The sequence below is a fragment of the Mastigoproctus giganteus genome, chromosome 12 (assembly GCF_048544385.1).
Source record: "Mastigoproctus giganteus isolate SK-2022 chromosome 12, ASM4854438v1, whole genome shotgun sequence".
Classification (NCBI taxonomy): domain Eukaryota; kingdom Metazoa; phylum Arthropoda; class Arachnida; order Uropygi; family Thelyphonidae; genus Mastigoproctus; species Mastigoproctus giganteus.
This window is the reverse complement of record NC_143586.1, coordinates 162,285,555-162,304,250: the sequence shown is the minus strand read 5'-3', so window position 1 is coordinate 162,304,250 and position 18,696 is coordinate 162,285,555. Positions and strand designations below refer to the sequence as shown.

General features: G+C 40.8%; 1 protein-coding gene across 1 annotated transcript in view; it reads left to right on the top strand.

Annotated features, from left to right (window-relative positions):
- The window catches only part of LOC150077554 (uncharacterized), a 212,667-nt gene that overhangs the window by 183,989 nt on the left and 9,982 nt on the right, over positions 1-18,696 (top strand). The window contains exon 13 of the mRNA XM_090386424.1: positions 18,054-18,165. Within this exon, the coding sequence (XP_090242550.1) occupies positions 18,054-18,165 (112 nt within the window). The remainder of the gene's footprint in view (positions 1-18,053; positions 18,166-18,696) is intronic.

The window sequence follows — 18,696 nt, the reverse complement described above, 5'->3', positions numbered from 1 at the left end:
TGCAGTCTGTGTTGGAATGGATAAACTGGCTAATAAACACAGCGGCGTTCGTCTCCATTTCATTTTGCTTTAATTTGATTTTACTTGAAGGAATTTGTTTATACGCGTCTAAATTGAAATTTATTTTGATTATTATTTCATTTGGCTCGCTTATAAATAAATAAATATCCATTTATTGCAGATTACAGCAAGCCTTTCATAATTATGTACTCGGGAAATAAATAGTTAATTGATTTTTAGCTTAAGTTGCGATTCAACTGAAGCAATGCCGAGGCTAAACAATTAGGGCTTTCCAACTTTCCCCCACCCTACGCGACATTATGTGGGACTGGAGAGAGTTTTCACTAATTGTCTGAAGACAAAATTAGATACTGATGGCAATTCTCGTTAAAATCTGGGAGAAAATTTAATTTCAGTATGATTGCTGTTCTTGGGGTTCATTAGAAGCATCAGCGACTAAGGCCATATTGCTCCGTTTTTATTGTCTGTAAATTGCGTGTGTTCTCAGGTTAATTTTCTGTTTTGTTGGACGTTTTGGGGAGAAAAAACCATGCTACCCTCGTCTGAGACCGACTAACTCATCTACTACGGAATTCGAACTCAGGTCTTTTCCACCCACTGTGCGGAGGACGGCAATTCTATCAACTGTGCAACCCACGAGGGTCAGTATGATTGATATCTTTGGAAGTTATGATGGGCATTATGGCGAGTTTCAATCTTCCTTACTTGCGAGGAACAGCTCTAAAACGATGTTTTATAGTTATACAATTCTAAATCGGTGATGGCAGCTAGATAATCCATGGGACTGAACATATTGGGAACTCTCTAGGAGGCATCCGGATCAGCTAGCCTATAATCTTGCTGGCTCTACTCTACCAGATAGTGACTGAAGGGAGTTCGAGTAGTATGTATGCGAGGAGGGCTTTTGTCGAGGCCATGTTGTGTAAAGGCGCTGGGTATATTCTTGCTGTGTGTACTCTTTATCCAAAAATTTCATTACTTCATACACATGTCCCCCCCCTCACCTTTTCTTGTTACTCAATACATCATGAGCATTCAAACTAATTGAACAAAATTATCTGTGAAACGATCTAAATCTCTCAAACACTTCCTTTTTCATTTTAAAAATATACGTGGTCTTATTTCAAATCTCAATGATGTGTTTCCACTTCCAGTCTATCAAACCCCAATTTTTCTGACAGAATCACAATTATCAGCTGATTCAACTGCTTCCCATTTTAGTTGTTCTAATTATTCGCTTTTCGATTCCTTTCGCTTCAAAGGTGGCAGATGCGCATACGTCCACTCTGATATTCCCTGTCAGAAATTTAGTAATTTGGAGTCTCCTCTTTTCGAACTTCTCTGCCTTAAAATCTTTCTCTACCCCATTCTGCGACATATCTCCCAATTCCACTAATCACTTGGAACTCTTTAACTTCCTCTCTTTGAAGCGCGACTTCTCCAGTCCAACTCTGGGTCCAGGAGAGTTGGACCGGACTTCTCTTATCCAACTCTCCTGGACCCCGAGTGTTAAGCGATAGTTTCCAAGCGATCTCTCTCTCTAATGCGATTTCAAGTGTTTTTTTCTAGAGTTTTTACATAAATCCTCCACCGCTTGCAACGTTACTGCTGTTCGTCGCAACGTTTGTTACTTCCGCTAGATCGTGCTGCCTTCCTCTTCTGATCTTAGTCACTGGTTGGCACTGCTCTTGCCTCCACGTGGCGGGACCGGTAAAATGAATGAACATTGAATCCTCAGGGCGAAAAGGACATTAATGATTTCCCACGATTAGAGCCGAAGAGCTCTCAACATGACAATCATGACACTGGCCATTACTTCTCCCTGTCGAAAAGACTAAAAAAAGGATGCAAACAAGCAAGAATCTCCAGTTTTCCTGATAATCCATTCTCTGCGGCACAACCTATTAGCAAGCTTCCCCCTTTTATCATATAGCGTGCCTTGAGAACGCAGCAGCATTCGAATTATTCCAAGGGGGTGAGCACTGAATGGGATCTATTAAACGTTTCTGAAGAACAAATAGTCCCAGAAATAAAGGATCAAAAGGCAAAAAGAATCATGATACAAAAAGACAGTACCGTAGCCCCAAGAAGTAGCATAATTTTAACCTTCAATACACCGAATCTACTAGCTTCAGTCAAAACAGGTTATTTAAACTGCCATATTCAGCTCTTTATCCCGAATCCCCTAAAAGCCACAAATGCCAGAAACTTGGTTACTCCCAGGGAGCATGCCATGGAGATGCATCATGTCAAAACTGTGGGTGCAAAACTCATACTCAATCAGAATGCAAAGCAAAAACTCCACAGTGTCCTAATTGTAGAGAATATAGATAATACTACCAAACAAGAACTTCTTGAATTACATGCAGATGATGATATGGAAGATAAGAATGATTCAGACTTTCTTAAGAATGATTCAGACGCTCCAGCTTTTCTAGAAAAGAAAAAATCAAAACTTGACCGTTATAAACAACCTACTCATAAAAAGCAGACAGATTCATCTTCCTTTTACAAAACCAAATAATGGAACACATCATATAATGGAATTACAGTGGTTTTCGCAGAAACATCGATGAAATCCATGAATTAATTCACCGCTACAAATCTCTTGCAATGTGCTTACGGGAAACGAATTTGACACCTCAAGTTTCACTTTCAGTCAAATACTATTTCAGATAAGACAGGGCTGATCCTAATAGTGCTTATGGAGGAGCGGCTGTACTCGTGGATTCAAGCGTCCCCTTCAGACACATCCCATTGCAAACATCCTTAGAAACTGTTGCCAGACGTGTTATAATTGTATCACTCTGACACTGGTTTCAATTTATCTTCAGCCTAATAATCATATACTATTCAGGAAATCGAAGATCTTGATTTGTAATTACCATCTCCATTTTGTTTGCTAGGCGACTTTAATGCACACTATCCATTATGGAGTTCCCCTATCTCAGATAGACGAGGAAAGCTTATCAAAATGCTGATCGAGAGACAGAAATTAACGTTACTGAATACTGTCTCTCCCTCCAATCCTCTTTTCAAGTATCGATTGGATATCTCTGAACGATCCTTATAGCAGCGACCGACCATAACCCATTAATATGCAAAATTCAAACATCCTGTTCCTTCCCAATAGAAAATCCAATTAAATGGAAATTTCCATTTAATTTGATTGACTGACTGGGCAAAATACAGAAGGAACATCTCATTTGACAACTATATTATCCAGTCCTTTCCATCAACAGTGTTACTGAGCACACTGCAAATCAAATTGATAGCCGCATCCGCTGCCATTCCGCAAGTAAGAAATCGTCGAAAATAAATTATTGGTGGAATGAAGATTGCAAAAAAAGAGAAAACAAACCATTTGGAAAACAAAACCATTTGCAAACGTCCAAACACTTTCAATCTTATTAATTATAAATGTCTTTGAGAAAAAGTTCATTATATCAGACGTAAAGCGAAAAAAGATGTTGGATTAAATTCGCCTCATCAGTTAATAAAAATACTGATATAGGATTGATCTGGAGAAAAATAAAATATTTAAACAGTAAATTTCATTCTTTATCCACCTCACTACTCAACTGGAATGGACAGGAAATATATTCCTACAGAAATCTCAAATGCATTGGGAACCTTATTTCTCAGTTGTCTTCTTCAAATGCTTATGACCAACCTCAGAGAAGTCCAAACTGAATTTCACTGATATCCGCGCCTTGCCTTATAATTAACCATTTGCCATGTTTGAACTTCAGCACCCTCTTACCAACTCAAGAAACAGTGCTGCTGGCCCTGATGGGATATACTATGTAACGCTCCAAAATTTCGATCAAAAATCACGAACTTCACTGCTGATATTTTTCAATCGAATCTTCTCTGAACATACCTTCCCAAGTTCCTGGCTTTTTTTCTATGTACTAGCAATCCCAAAATCCGGTAAGCATTATTTTGTTCCTCACAACTTCAGGCCGATATCTCTTACCAGCTGTGTGAGCAAAACCCAGAGAAAGAAAATGACACATCGCCATCTCACTTGCTACCTTGAGTCCCGAAACATGATTAACAACAATAAATTTGGATTCCGAAAAAATTGATCATCGTTGGATCTCATGATTAAAGCCGAAGCAAGCATCAGAAATGCATTCATCAAAAAGGAACATCTCGTCATGGTATATCTTGACGTTGAGAAAGCCTTTGACTTCACGTGGCATTTCGGTATCTTAAAGGATCTGCATTCTCTTCGCCTGAAAGGCCATTTGCCATATTTTATCAAAAATTTCCTACAATAAAGTCCCTTTTAAATTCGTTATCAAGGTACTCTCTAAACTCTTTGCCCAAGAAGAAGGAATCCCACAAGGGCCCGTTCTCAGTGCCACTATTTTTGCAATTAAAATAAATCACGTAACTAACTGAACTCATTTCGAAAACAACAGTGGATTCATACCTTCACGCCGATGATCTTCCAATTTCCTGTCATTCTCAAAACATGAACTTCATTGAACGACAACTGCGAATATCAATTAATTGCATCCAGATATGAATGACACAAAATGGGTATAGACTATCCAGCCAGAAATCACTTTTGGACCAGACGTAAAATGCATCCTGAACCTTAACTCCACTAGGATAACCATCCTCTTCCAATAGCGAATAGTATTAGTCTACTAGGCTTAATTTTTGACAGCAAGTTAAACTAGCAAAAGCACATTGAACATCTCCGGCTCCTTCTTAGCTACGCAAAACACTTTTCCACCTATTCATCCGTTAATATAAAGCTCATCAGAAGAGGGTTAATTCGTCTCAGAGAGCATCAGCAAAAGGTTGTCTTCTTCTGGCCTTACTGGAATACCAGGAAATGAAATTGCGAATGATGCTGCCAAACACCTATCCAGCACACTCCCAACGAATTTCCTTGTACCGTTCACAGATTACAAAATGAATATTCGAAGTATATGCAAAGGACGATGGACACTTCAATGGCAAGCGTAAATTCCTTACGAAAATGATGGGCTTCCCACTTCATTTCAAGTAGAAGTAATCCCGAATAGACTACACTCATTTAACCCATCTGTTCCTGTTATCAGGAAATGACTCTTCTCAGTGTAATCACTGCCATATACCACTCATAGTCAGACATACTTCTGGAATGCGCTTTGTATAAAAATGCCGTCTAATGTCATTCAGTTCTCTCGCAGACTTAAAGGAATCTTTGTTATTTAGCCATAACAACGTCGAAAACTCAAATGTCACTGAATTTTTCTCCTCCCTAAAACGAATAGGATTATAATACCGCTTATAACTGCTTCATAGCAACCAACACAGGCAGCATGAACCACTTTCATAGGTGCAATATGACCTAAGTAGCCATTACACTGAAAACCCCCCATCAACAACAATAATAGCCAACTCTCCTGGTAGTCGGGTAATTTCCTTGGTGATTTTAATGTTCACAACTGCAGCTGGCATCAGTTTTCTAGTCACGTGTCCCCAGCTGGTTGACATGCTGAGGAGTTTACAATTACTAATGACTCTACACAGATTGTTCGTTTACCTACCAGAAAATCCCAACTACAAAGACCAAACTGTTGATCTGTTTCTCACAAACAACTCTTCCAAGTACACAGTCGAGTGAACGGTCTTTAGTCACCTCAGATCACAACTTAGTGATGATCTCTTCTCCAATAGAGCCTTTCTGTCGTGGCCATTATCAGCCTCGTGTAGTTTGTCATTACAAAAATATAAAATGGGATGATCTGCGAGATTTCTTCTTTTCCTTGGTTGGATTACTGTTTTAAATATTCTGATGTCAACGTTCTCTCACATCGTGTTAGTTCAATTATTCTTGTAGAGATGAAATCCTTTATTCCACACTCTACCTTAAAGTCTCGTCCTTTATCTAAACTTTAGTTTCCCAATAAATGCGCTAAGGCTGTTCAAAATAAGAATGGAACAAACAGTTCCCAAACCCTAGAAATCCATGGGTGCATAGAACAAATCCTGACAGTGCAAACTCAAGAGGAATGTGGTTCTTAACAGCGAAACGTAAAAAGACTGACGTAGACAGAATCCGAGCTCCAACGTTCCCAATTATCGACTCAACTCAAGAACAACCAACTAGAAAACACTCGCCACTTGTAGTGTAGAAATTATTGGGAAACACAATAGATATCCCCAAGACAGTTCGTCGTTTAAAATCAGGAGACTTACTGATTGAAGTTTTCACTGTTCGACAGTCTGAGCAACTACAAAAACTAAAAATATTTGGTGGAAGGTCTATTACCATTCACCACCCGTTTCCCTGAACACACCAATCACTACCCAGAGGCCAAGAAAAAATCCTTACCAACCTCGTATACTAATAAGTCAACTTGTGACCAAACAACCTCACGACTAACGTCAACTTCTGTCCAAACCGAGGTGATCATGCCACCAAGGGAATCACTAGTTGGATGGGCAAGGTCAGTATTAGCCCCGTAGAAAGAAGACATGCAAACAAAGTGAAGCTGTAAATGCGCCAATTACTGTACAACAAAATATCATTCCACAGCAGAATACTACATTACTGTTCCTGACGCAGACCGAACATTGCAAGGGCTTAGAAGATAGTTCACACCAAGATGACCAGATTTGAGAACTGTTCACTGAAGAGGAGATTGATACAGGGAAGCCATACTTTCCAAAGAAAGAGAAAGGTAAATTTTGAGCGATTTAAACTTTCAGCATCTCGAAAACAAATAGACAGTTCCACTAAATCCAAATAATGCTTACCAAGATTCTTGCAGTGGTACTGCTCCACCTTGAATATAATGTATACCACCGCGCGACTTTTCATTGACAGCCTGGGGAAGACACACCTTATCCCAACAGAACATACTGTAAATACATTACGCACTGAGAACCCAGCACACCAATTTACACAGATGGGTCTAAAGCTGACAATCATGTTGGTGCAGCAACAGTATTTCCCAACACAACTATATCCAAGAAACTCCCTACTGAATGTAGCAGCTATACTGCAGAACTCTGTGCTTTCCACATAGCCTTAAACTATGCACTCTTAAAAACCATATTGCACAAGTGTTATGTATAGACTCCATTAGTGCTATCCAACAAAACCCAAAGAATGATAACTCCCTACTTAGACAGAATCTGGAATACTCTAAGTTAAACCAGAAGAAACAACAAGTTCTGTTATGTTGGGTCCCTGGTCACGCTGGAATTTCTGGAAATGAACAGGCCGACTTAGCTGCCAAAACTGCTACCGATCCTACAGCCCAAGCCTTTACTACACCTGCATCTGACTACAAGTACATTATAAAGAAACGATGTATTGAACAATGGCAACACATCTGGCAGAGTCAGGCCAATGACAAATTACTCGGCATTAGAAAAGATCTCAAACCATGGAACTCTAGTATTCGAGAGAACCGACATGAAGAAGTTGTATTATCCCGATTACGGATATGTCACACACACCTGACACATCTCTATCTACTTACAGCCACTGATCCACCACGTTGCACAAACTGCAATGGTACTGCAGGGAGTATCGTAGCAATTTGACTGATATCCAAGATCTGCTCTCACAATATGACCCCTTACTTTCTGCCTACAGGAACCAATCTAACTCCCATATAACTGTTTCCTTTGGGAACATAATTCATCATCAAGATCGTGTCGCAAACAATCTGGTACATAATGGGGAAGAGTTCATAATCAACTCCCAGATATCCTCAAAACCAATCCAATAAACAAACCTTGAGGCAGTTGCAGCACGATTTAACTTTGGTTTAACTCTAGTCTCATTATAATTATCCCCTAACCAAAATATACAACTTATTCAACCCTACTGCATCCTAAAGGACTTAAGTAGTCACCACCCTCTATGAGGATATCAAAACTTAGACAAACTATCGAAAAATTACTTCACCAGCAAAACTGATCATTTTTTATTTATTTTTTATTTAAACATGAACAGCAGATACATTTTCAACAGCTGTTTACATTCTATGTGCAAAAGGAAAAAAAGTAAAGAAACTTTTTAGAGAGAAATATAAACGTTCAACATTTCAATTTCACGCAATTAAGAACACAGTTTCTGGTCTTTTGCAGTGGAATTCGAGTAGAAGCCTGCTTTGCAACTTCCTCCGTAGATTCCACTTGAGATTTTGCGCTGACATGTCAACACGTCGTCACTGCTCCTCGTGTGCTTCAAGTAGAAGTTGTAAATGACGGCCTTGGTGGTAACGAATAAGAAGTTGCAAGTGGTGTGTGCTGTCTGCTCAGAGTGGAGCAGGTACCAGTAGTCCTCCGAAGTGTGGGTGTGGTTGCAGGCAACTTTGCTGAATCCAGGGCAGATCTGATCAGTTCTTTGTTCACCGGGCACGCCAGGTATGTGTGTTCCAGGGTACCTGGCGTGGCGCAGAAGAGGCAGTCCTTTGAGTTGCATAACCCGAAGATTTGGAGCTTGACTGGGATGGGGAGGATGTTGTGCCACAGTATCCACTGGATGTCTGCGTCCGATTTGGAACATTTCGTCCTGTACGGAAGGTTACACTGAAAGTTGGATGGTGGCTTGTGGTGAGTGGAGAGGGGTACAGGGACAGCCTGGCAGGAAAATGACGGGAAGATCGTGGCTGTATGGCGAGACATGATTAATTGATAGACTTGTTTGGAGAGTGCAGGGACAAAGAGGTACAGTGTTTTCTGGTGTTGTTATGATGAAGATTTGCTGGTGAGGATTCGGCGACATCTCCAATCCCTTTAGCTGTGGTGATGTCTGGAAGAGCTTGTGCAATCGCTGAATTTAGACGTCTGTGTTTCTGCTTTGCATTTATGGTTTTAATTGGCAAGTCTTGGGAATTTTTCCATTCTAGGTGGAGGGTCAGGAGGTCGGCTATGGCCCTATTCCTGCCTAGTTCCACGTAGGAAGAACGAAGTGGTCATCAGTTGTGGGATCTGTTATTCGTTTATTGTAGAAGAGTGGTTCTGAGAGTATATTGCGGGAAGTGATGTTCCCTCAAGAGTGTGGTGAAGGTTAAGTTTCTTCCAGCTGTGGAGTGCGCCTTTGTAGAAGAAAGACAGTTTTAGGGGTGTTGGCACCATGTCCATTCTTAAGATTGTTGACAGTGAGAGCCCTCTTGTGGCTGTTGCTAGTAGTTTAACGGTGGTGGCAGAATATGAGTTTTTCATTTCCAATGTCTTTAGAAGAAAGGTGATCCTGAAGGCTGTAATTTTGTCTTCAAGGGAGACCAGCCCCTGATCCCCGTGAGTGAGCGGCTGGCAGAGTTTAAAGAATGACATCCAATTAGTTTTGTTCCAAAGGAAGCTTTGGGTAGATGCTTGGATTTGGTGGAGGAAGTCGCTAGGGGAAGTGAGAACTTTGATTGTGTGCTACAGAACGCTTGCCGCCAGCTGGTTGACCACAAGAACTCTCCCTCTCAAGGAAGAAGTAGCGCACACTCTTCTCCATTTCCCGAGTACCCTGTTGAAACTGCTCAGCAATTCGGGCCAGTTCTTCTGGGAGAAAAGGAGAGTATTTCCTAGATTTACACCTAGATATTTCTGTCCCTCGCTAGACCATGTGCATTGGGTGGGAGAGTCAGTTCTGCTTTTCCAGTTGCCAGCCCAGAGACCGCCGGCCTTACAGTGGTTCAATTTGGCACCTGATGCTTGGGCATAGAGATTGTGAGCCTTTTGGATGTTTTCGAACTCAATATCGTGGCGAATTACAATTGTGACGTCATCAGCGTATGCTGAGTACGTTATTTTAAGGTGAGGCTCTGGTAGCAGTGTTCGTCGGTATTGTAGATTGATGGCAATTTTATTGAGGAAAGGTTCAATGGCAATTGTGTAAAGTTGCCCAGAAAAGGGGCAGCCCTGTTTTAACCCTCTGGAGTAAGGAAGGTTGCGGGTAAGATGGTTATTGACTTTCAAGCAGAATTTGGCATCCTTGTATAACAGATGGATATTTCGGATGATGTAGGGTCCGTATCCAAATGCTTTCAGCGTTTCAAGCAGGTAGCAGTGTTCAACTCTGTCGAATGCCCCTTCCTGGTCAAGGCTAATTAGTGCTAGAAATTCCTGTTGGCTGTTTGCAATGGAGAGAAGGTCACGGATCAAATGAAGATTGTTGTATATCGATCTTCCTGGTACTGAGCATGTCTGTTGGTGACCGATCATATCAGGAAGGGTGGATTTTAGTCTGTTGGCGATGGCCTTTGAAAATATTTTGCAATCTGTGTTCATTAAGGATATTGGGCGCCAGTTTTGGAGGTTTGTGCGATCTCCTTTCTTGGGTATTAGTCGTGCGACAGAAGTAGTGACGGAATCTGGTAGACCGTGGGATTGTGCTTCTTCAAGCATTTGTAAGAGAAGCACTCCGAGTTGATTCCAGAAGGTTTGGAAGAATTCTGAAGTTAGTCCGTCCAGACCTGGAGATTTGTTTTTGGGAAGTGCTTTGCACGCTGCTGTAAGTTCTTTTAGAGTGATTGGTTTCTTTAAGCTGTGTTGGACTGTTGGGTGGATTTTTTTGAGTCCCGAAAGGAGTTCTTCGGTTGCCTTTGTAGAGGTTTCTTGAGAACTGTATATTTCTTGAAAAAATCTGGTTACTTCAGAGAAAATTTGCTCCGGGTTTTCAGTAATGTTTCCGTCATGGAGCTGAATGGCAGTGATGGTGTTTGCTTTGTGTCGCCTGCGTTCTAATGAGAAGAAGTATTTGGTTGGAGCGTCCGAAAGAGTTGTATGTGGTCGTGTCTTGATCCATGTAGGGCGCCTTTGGCTGCGTGTTCCAAGTGAGATTGAATGGCCTGTAGTGTTGACTGATGGGCCAGACTATCAGGTGGTAGTTGGTTCAGTCTTTGCTCAAATTGGTAGAGGTCAATGCGCTTTGTTGGCTCTTTTTATGGCTGTAGATTTGTGAAAATGATCTCAGTTGACTTTTAAATCTAGGCCACCATGAGTTCATAGGTTCCAATCTGGCTTTGAATTGGGCAAGGTTGGATATCAGGTCTTGTATTTTAAAGATATATTCTCTGTCTTGAAGAAGGCTATTGTTGAACACCCAATAAGCACCTCCACTTTTGAAGTAATTGGGTGAGAAGGAAAGTTGCAATTTGACAAAGGAGTGATCTGAGATATAAGATGGGATATGTGTGATGCTTCTGACCAGGGAGATGTATCTGTCCAATCGGGTTTGGTAAGGGAGTCTTCCTGATGCTGTATTTTCTGATCTGATGATTTCTGATGTATTTTCTACACCAGGTGTAGGACTTTTCTTCTGGGTGCTGGGGTCTAAATGCATCGACCAGACATTGTTGTTTACCAAAGCCTGCAGGTTGTTGATTAACATTGTGCGATGCTCAGTGCATCGCGCTCTGTCTATTTTTGGGTCAAGAGTGCAGTTGAAATTGCCAGCAAGAATTATGTGTTCCTGATCTATTGCAGAGATATGGCTGTGTAGGAAGCAAACACAAACTGGGGTCGGATAGCATTTTCCCAAACTGATAAAAGAGTAAGACTGAAGATTAAAATACTATGCTGGCATCATCATGGTTGGCACTCCTTGAAAAGCTGACTCCCAGAGAGTGCTTGGCCTTTGGCACTCGCACAGTGGCGCCTGCCCCTGTGACTTTTGATCCCTCTACCCATCCCCTATTTCTCCTTACTCGGGTGGACTGCCTTCTCTATCTGTCCACTTTAACTTGTTCCTCACATTCAGATCCCTCTTCCTCTTGTTCCCCAGACCTTCTCTTCTCTTCTCTTCTTCTCTTTTCTTTTTTCTTTTTTTCTTTTTTTTTTTTTAACTTGGTCTTCGTCCAGGACGCTCAGGCGACCCTGGCGGAGACTAGCCAGAGAATAATGGGCAGCCTGGCTACCTCCTAGCGGTGTGTGCGGGCAACGTGAGGTCCCACCAGGGGCCCTGCGGCCAAATGCCAGGACACCCAACAGAACCTAACGCAATATGTCATATACAACAGACAACACTTTTCTGGCATTTACAGTAGTTCTGTATTTCTTCACAGCGTACATATGGCGCAGATGTGAGAAATCACAGGTGGCGCCTGACCCTAACACTATGCACACTAACACTATGTATGAAGCTGGTTATTTGAATAGCACTTGAGTGACATTGCATTAAGTGACAACATGCTAAAAATCCTCATTATCTACAGGAATAATGGTAAAGGTTTTGCAAATTTTGAGAGCGGTTAGCATCGTGATTGATGGTATTGTTGTTCCAGCCCATTAATCAAGTAGTACAGACGCTTAGATCCGTTCACGTCTGCCCTGTCCTTTTTTCCTTTTAGTTTAGAACGCAGATCTTTAAGTTGTGAGATGAGCTCTGGCATGTTAGTGGTGAACTTACCAGATGAGCTCTGGTACGAGCTCATCTGGTATGAAAGGAGCGTAGTTTTTCCACAGTTAAAGGGCCTTTAGTGAAGGGAAAGTTGCTTTCCACATCCTCTGAATAATGGGAATCATGGTTGTTCTCTTCTTCCAGAAATTCAAGTTCTTCTTCATTTGAATCGTGGGTGGTTTCTACCTGCTTATTTATTTCCATACACTTGATGGCATGATGGCTTATTTAGGATCTGACCGTTTGAATTCTGTGGCGTTCTGTTGTTTTTGTTAGCGGTTTGCTGTTTTCCTGCTGCCGTGTGCGTTGTCGCCTTCTGTTTTGTGACTTTGGACATGGTCTGCCTTGGGGGTTGATTCAGAGAAAGACCTCTTGTTTCTGTTGGTGGGCCTTCTGAATAGAATGAGTCCTGGTCTTCTGTGGTTGTTGAATTTTCTTTTTCTGACAAGTTTGGTGTGCGAAGAATCTCACACTGTTTGATAGTTTCTTCAGTGTCCCCATTTTCTCCAACAGTCAGCTCGCTCTGTGCATCTGGTCTGGCCCTGGTTAGTGACGCCTGAATTTCGTTATTACTTTCAGAAGGGCTGGAGATATGCGGGCAATTTTTCCTGATGTGGCCCTCTTCGTGGGAGAAGAAACATTGTGAGGAAATGAAGGTATAGCAGGTGTAAATGATTCCGTTTAAATCGGCGTTGATGAGTTTAGAGATGTTGTTTGCTGCGTTATTGGCGAAGTGCATAAGTGCTTTCCGGTTACGGATCCGTATTTCGATAAAATTCCTCTGAGGAATTGATGAGGAATTTCAGGTGGGACGTTTGATATTGTAACTTTCGTTGGTGCCAAGGCAATTGGTGCCGCTTCCAGGTGATGAAGACCGATGTCTATTCCGTTTTGCAGTATAGTTTGCGCCCACGAGGGGTGGCCGAGTAGTATTTTTCGGTGGTACTTTCTCAGCGATCGCTGTAAGGTACTGCTCTAAAGGGGTATTTTCCTTGGTGGCAAAGATCACTATTCCATTTCCCCGGGAAGTAGTAGCGGTTGTTTCATTTGTTGGAGCGTTGTTCGACCGCGTGTGTACTATTTCTGGTCGCGAGAGAGAGGGGTTTTCGCTAGCGTCAAGCCTAATCCATTAGATACGGCATTAGCATAAGAATTAACAGTTACTGATCTTTTGGACCTTGAGGTATTCACCTGTTGTCACAGGGTGTGGCTTCCGGTGTCTTGGTCACTGCTGGCAATAGCTGTGGGTTCCGTTGCTGTGGTTGTTTGACCTTTGATGGCCATAGCTGGAGGCAATTGATGGGGTTGGTGGGGCGGGAATAAGCCGTTACTGGAATATCCAGCCTCCCATGGCTAAAGTTGTAAAATTAAATTCTTATCTAACTCAAACATTTGTGGTCTCAGACCGGTGTATAGTGAACAAGTGGTCTCAGACCGGTGTACCTTTAATACACCGGTCTGAGACCACAAGTTATTATTATTAACAGCTACAAAACAGCAAACAACGTGCCTGAGGGTGCAGCTACAAAGAATTATTACATAGCTTCAAAGAAGAAGCTTGGAGTATACATTTCCCAAAGTAAAGAAAAAAATAAATGTACATATAAAATAAAACTAAATAAATAAAAGTAGGACTCATCCGTCCTATTTAAGTGAACAGGTAGGAGTAAGGCAGAGCACTGGTATTTCTTCACACACATTACACAATCAGAGTCTTAGAACTTAAAAGAAGAGTCCATTTTAAGTCAGATACCGGATGAGGTTAGCAATTTCAGTTGCCTCTTGAAGTGTCCGGGGGTGTCAAATATCTCAATATTTGCTTTGTTCATTGATCTTGCAGTCCTGTTGTAGAAGTTGTAGTATCCATAATTTGTTCTCGCATAGGATGGTTTCTTAACGCTCTTGTCGGAGCGTCGAAATTTATTTGTGAGACGAGATGAGGGCAATTCAGGGTACCATTTAGCAGCTGGTTAAGAAGGAGTAAGTCGGCTTTATCTCTTCATTTTTCCAGCGTTTCGAGTCCAAAGAATACACACCACTCTTGGTAGGATTTCTCATTGTATTCAAGGCCACTTTTAAAGCAAACGCATTGGATTGCTCTTTTTTGAATATTTTCAATTTCTAATTTTTGGTAAACAACATGTGGGGACCAGACCTGTGAGGCAAATTCTAGGGCTGGCCTAACATAGATTTTGTAAAGAAAGATGAAAAGTGCCAACTGATTGAAGTCTCGGTTAATTCTTTTCAGGAAACCTAGTTTTTTGCTAGCTGCCTTCACAATGTTAGAGACACGGGCATCAAAGGAAAACGATTCTTTAATAAAGATACCTACATTTTTGGCTGTACTGTACTGACTTTTTTGATTGCCTTGTTGTTGATACAATAAGAAAAATTAAGTTTGTTTTTCTTGTGTGCATTAGCAAAGCTCATCAGCTCACACTTGTTTTCATTGACTGCCATTTTGTTCTCCTTCAGCTACTGAATAACTCGTTGAAGAGCTTCGTTTAGGATGATGCAGTCATTGGTACTGCCAATTGCTTTATAGATTTTTATGTTGTCTGCAAATATGTTGATTTTGATTTGGTAGTCTCCAAGGGTGCTTGGCAGGTCATTGATGTAGATAAGAAATAATAGCGGGCCCTGTGGGACACCAATTTCAAGACTGAAAGGATATGAGGTTTTACCTTTAAATGTCACGGACATTTCTCTACCTTTCAAGTAGTTTTCAATCCAGTTTAGTGCTTGTCCTCTGATACCATAGTGATGCAGTTTGTTGATTAGTCTCTGATGGACTACCTTGTCGAAGGCTTTGCTTAAGTCAAGGAAGATGGAGTCGACTTGTTTTCCTTTGTCAAGCGCCTGGGATATGTTCGAAACAAACGAGATCATATCTGCAGGTGGAACGACCCTTGATAAATCCGTGAAAGTAATCTGACAAATTAAGTTTCATAAAGTTAAATAGCTGCTTCATTACAATGGATTCAATTATCTTTGAGAGTGTATTTAATTGACAAACTGGTCTGTAATTGTTGGGTGAGGATGGGTCTCCTTTTTTTTAAAGAGGGGTAACAAAGGCCTTTTTCAGTTGAGCTGGATAGATTCCACTCTCAAATACCAATTTTATTAAGTGAAGTAATGGCTTTATAAGTGTAGTTCCACATTTTTTCCATAAGACAGTAGGGATACCGTCCGGGCCTCGTGTGAGGTCCTTTTTCATACTATGGATTGCGCTCAATAATTCTGCTTGGTTTATTTCAAATACTGTTAGGGTATCAATGTAGTTGAGAGGAAAATTTTCGTTACCTTCCATCCCGTCATCTGCTGTATCTGTTTTGTAAATTTCTTCAAAGCTGCTAGCAAGGTAGTCCGCCTCAGACAAAGATGACAATTCACTGGGAATATCTAGCGTGTTTATAGCCGCATTTTGATTTTTTGCTTTGAAATAGCTGAATATAGGCTTCATATCTTTTGCCTCGAAGACACTTCTTTCAACAAAGCACAGGTATTTGTTGTAGTCCTGTTCTAATGTCGTTTTCACCTGTATTCTTAAGGAGGAATATTTATTGTAAAGGCATATTTCTTTATTTGTCTTAAACCTACTATGCATTTTTCGTTTTTTTGCCAGTAGGGATTTTAGTTCCTTAGAGAACCAGTGTGGGTAATTTGTATCAGGAACACTATAGCATGGAACAAGGTTGTTAGTTACTTCATTAATGATTTGGTAAAAGCAGTCCAGTGCTTCTTGAGGATCATTGATTTTTAATAGTAATTCCCAATTACAGTTTTTAAATGCATAATTCATATCAGGCCATTTCACTTTATTGAAATTGAGCTTCTGTTTTTGTTCTAAATCCGTATTTTTAACTGATCTCTTCTTGATGGAAAAAGCCACAGGAATGTGATCTGATTTGAAAAGATTAGTTGGCTTAAAAACCACCAAAGGAAAGTTGGTGAAGACTAAATCCAAGTAGTTTTCATTTCTAGTTGGAAATTCACAGATCTGATTCAAATTTAGAGAGATGAAAATTTTTTGAAATCTCCCCTTAAGTGTCCAGACATTAGTTGGATTGACATTACATCCATTATAGGCATGTGGCATATTAAAGTCCCCTAAAACAATTAAATGGTCTATTCCCAGATGTTGATCAAGAATTTGGTCGATAGTGATCTCAAATTCCGTCATAAGAGTGTTATCTATAGGTGGTGGAAGGTAGACAAGCATAACATAGCAGATATAAGAGCCACTGCCCAGTTGGAGAAAAATTCCTTCAATGTTAGCCAAGACTTTGATTTTTGAGATAGGAATCTCTTTTTGGCAGACGATCATGAGCCCGCCGCCTCTCTTATCCAGTCTATCCCTACGAATAACAACAAAGCCCGATACCTATTCGCTGTCCTTAACATTCTGAGTGATCCATGTTTCCACTAAAAAGTAGATGTCGTAGTCTTCTTGTAATATAAGGGAATAGGTGTCTTTATAGTTGCTATTGTTTAGACATTGCACGTTTTGATAGTAACATAGCAAATCATCTTGTAAATTATTCTTATTTTGCCGAACTGGAATCCTATTTTCCTGTATTTTCTTGATTGTCTGTAGTTGATATTTATTTCCGTTTTCAATATTCTTAGGTGAGGATGGGTTTGTTGATTTTGTCCTTGTACTTACATTCTTAAGGAAAGGCAATATCAGTGTTCCTTCGGTCCCGTTATTAGTGTCCAGAATTCTTGCTTCGTTGTCCTCACTATATGAAACTTTAAAGGATGAGTACTCCTGTGGAAACCTTGCTTTCAGTTTGGTTACCTGAACATTTGACTTACAAAAGCTGTTAACGTATTCTTGTAATTCTCTTTCAGTTGTGTCCGGGGCCAACCTTGAAACAAATATAGCCTTGAGCTTTGGAATAACTTTAAGCTTTTTGTTTTTTGAAGCCACGATTAGTAGCTGAGGATTCGGATTCCGGTTTTTTTTTTTCTGCTAGAGTAAATTCTTTCAATTTTGTCTGTGTTATCCGCTTCCTCCTTGTCGCCGCCATTTTCCATATCCCTTTTTAATATTTCGGCATGAGTATGCTTTGTCTGTGCCTTGGCTGTATACGTTTCTTTCGTGTCGGTTCATTATAGATAAGCGATATCTTGAACAATGTCTTTGAAAACAAGGTATGAAGAAGTTGGACTACGGATAGGTCACACATCTTTATCTGCTTCCGGGCACCAATCCACCACAAGGCACAAACTGCAACACCCAGCTTACTGTCCAGCATATACTCATTGATTGCCTGCAATACTGATCGACAATTCGCATTGGCTTGTGTTGCCCATGTGTCCTGAAGCAGCAAATCACCATCGCCACTCTTCAGATCGGTTGAAAATCTATCGTAGAAAGTAACAGTTGGATAGAATGAATCCTGACGAAAAATTTACATTGATAGTAAACTTACTTGCTTGTCTCTAGATTGTCTTCTTCATTACCTTCTTTTAAAATGTTTGCTCCAAAGACGTCAACATGTTGGAAAACATTACCACATAGGGATGTTGTCTTTAAATGGCAGGGGAGTCTGTGTTTTCTTGACTGATAAAAATATTTTTGTTTTACCACCGAATAAATTTTTATGGTCTGCTTAATTTTGTAGGTTTACGAGTTTGTACTGAGAGTATATTATCGTATTCTGTGTTTCAGGCGTACACGGAGAATGACAAAGTCCTTCATTTTTCCGGCAGCGTGGACGGCTGTCTCCGAAACGTTCAACTCGGTAAGGACGGGTGGATAGCTCTCAACGCCACTAACAGAGGTAAGAGTTGCATTTGAAGAGTGCTTTACGAATAATTAAACTTCTCTGAAGCGCGCGAAGTTGTGTTTTAATACAAAATTAAAGGAGGATAGTGGCCGTGGCACACGGGTATGAAGTTCTGCTTCCATCCCGTTGTGTACACATCTTAAGACAACACTTGAATCAGCGGGACAGCGACACCTTTAAGATGAGCGCTGCGTTTAAGAATCCTTTTCATAATCCATCCAGGAATTACAGTCGTACAATGATTGTTCCATGGTACTGGTAGAAAAACAAACTTGCCAACACGAAGCGAAATGAAAGTTAATTACGAGAGAATGGCAGAAGGAGTGAATGAATGCATTGTGATACTGAACTACAACTTTCATTAAGAATTTTGATCTCTTTATTTCTTCCTGACCCGCATTGTGAGTGGTCGACTTGTCTCTGTGAACTGAGGCGAGAACGCAGTATTTCGCCCGAAAGTTTCGTGTCGATAAGTTTACTCGGTGTAAACCAGTGAGTCGTTTTCTCCTTGTTTCGCAACGGTGG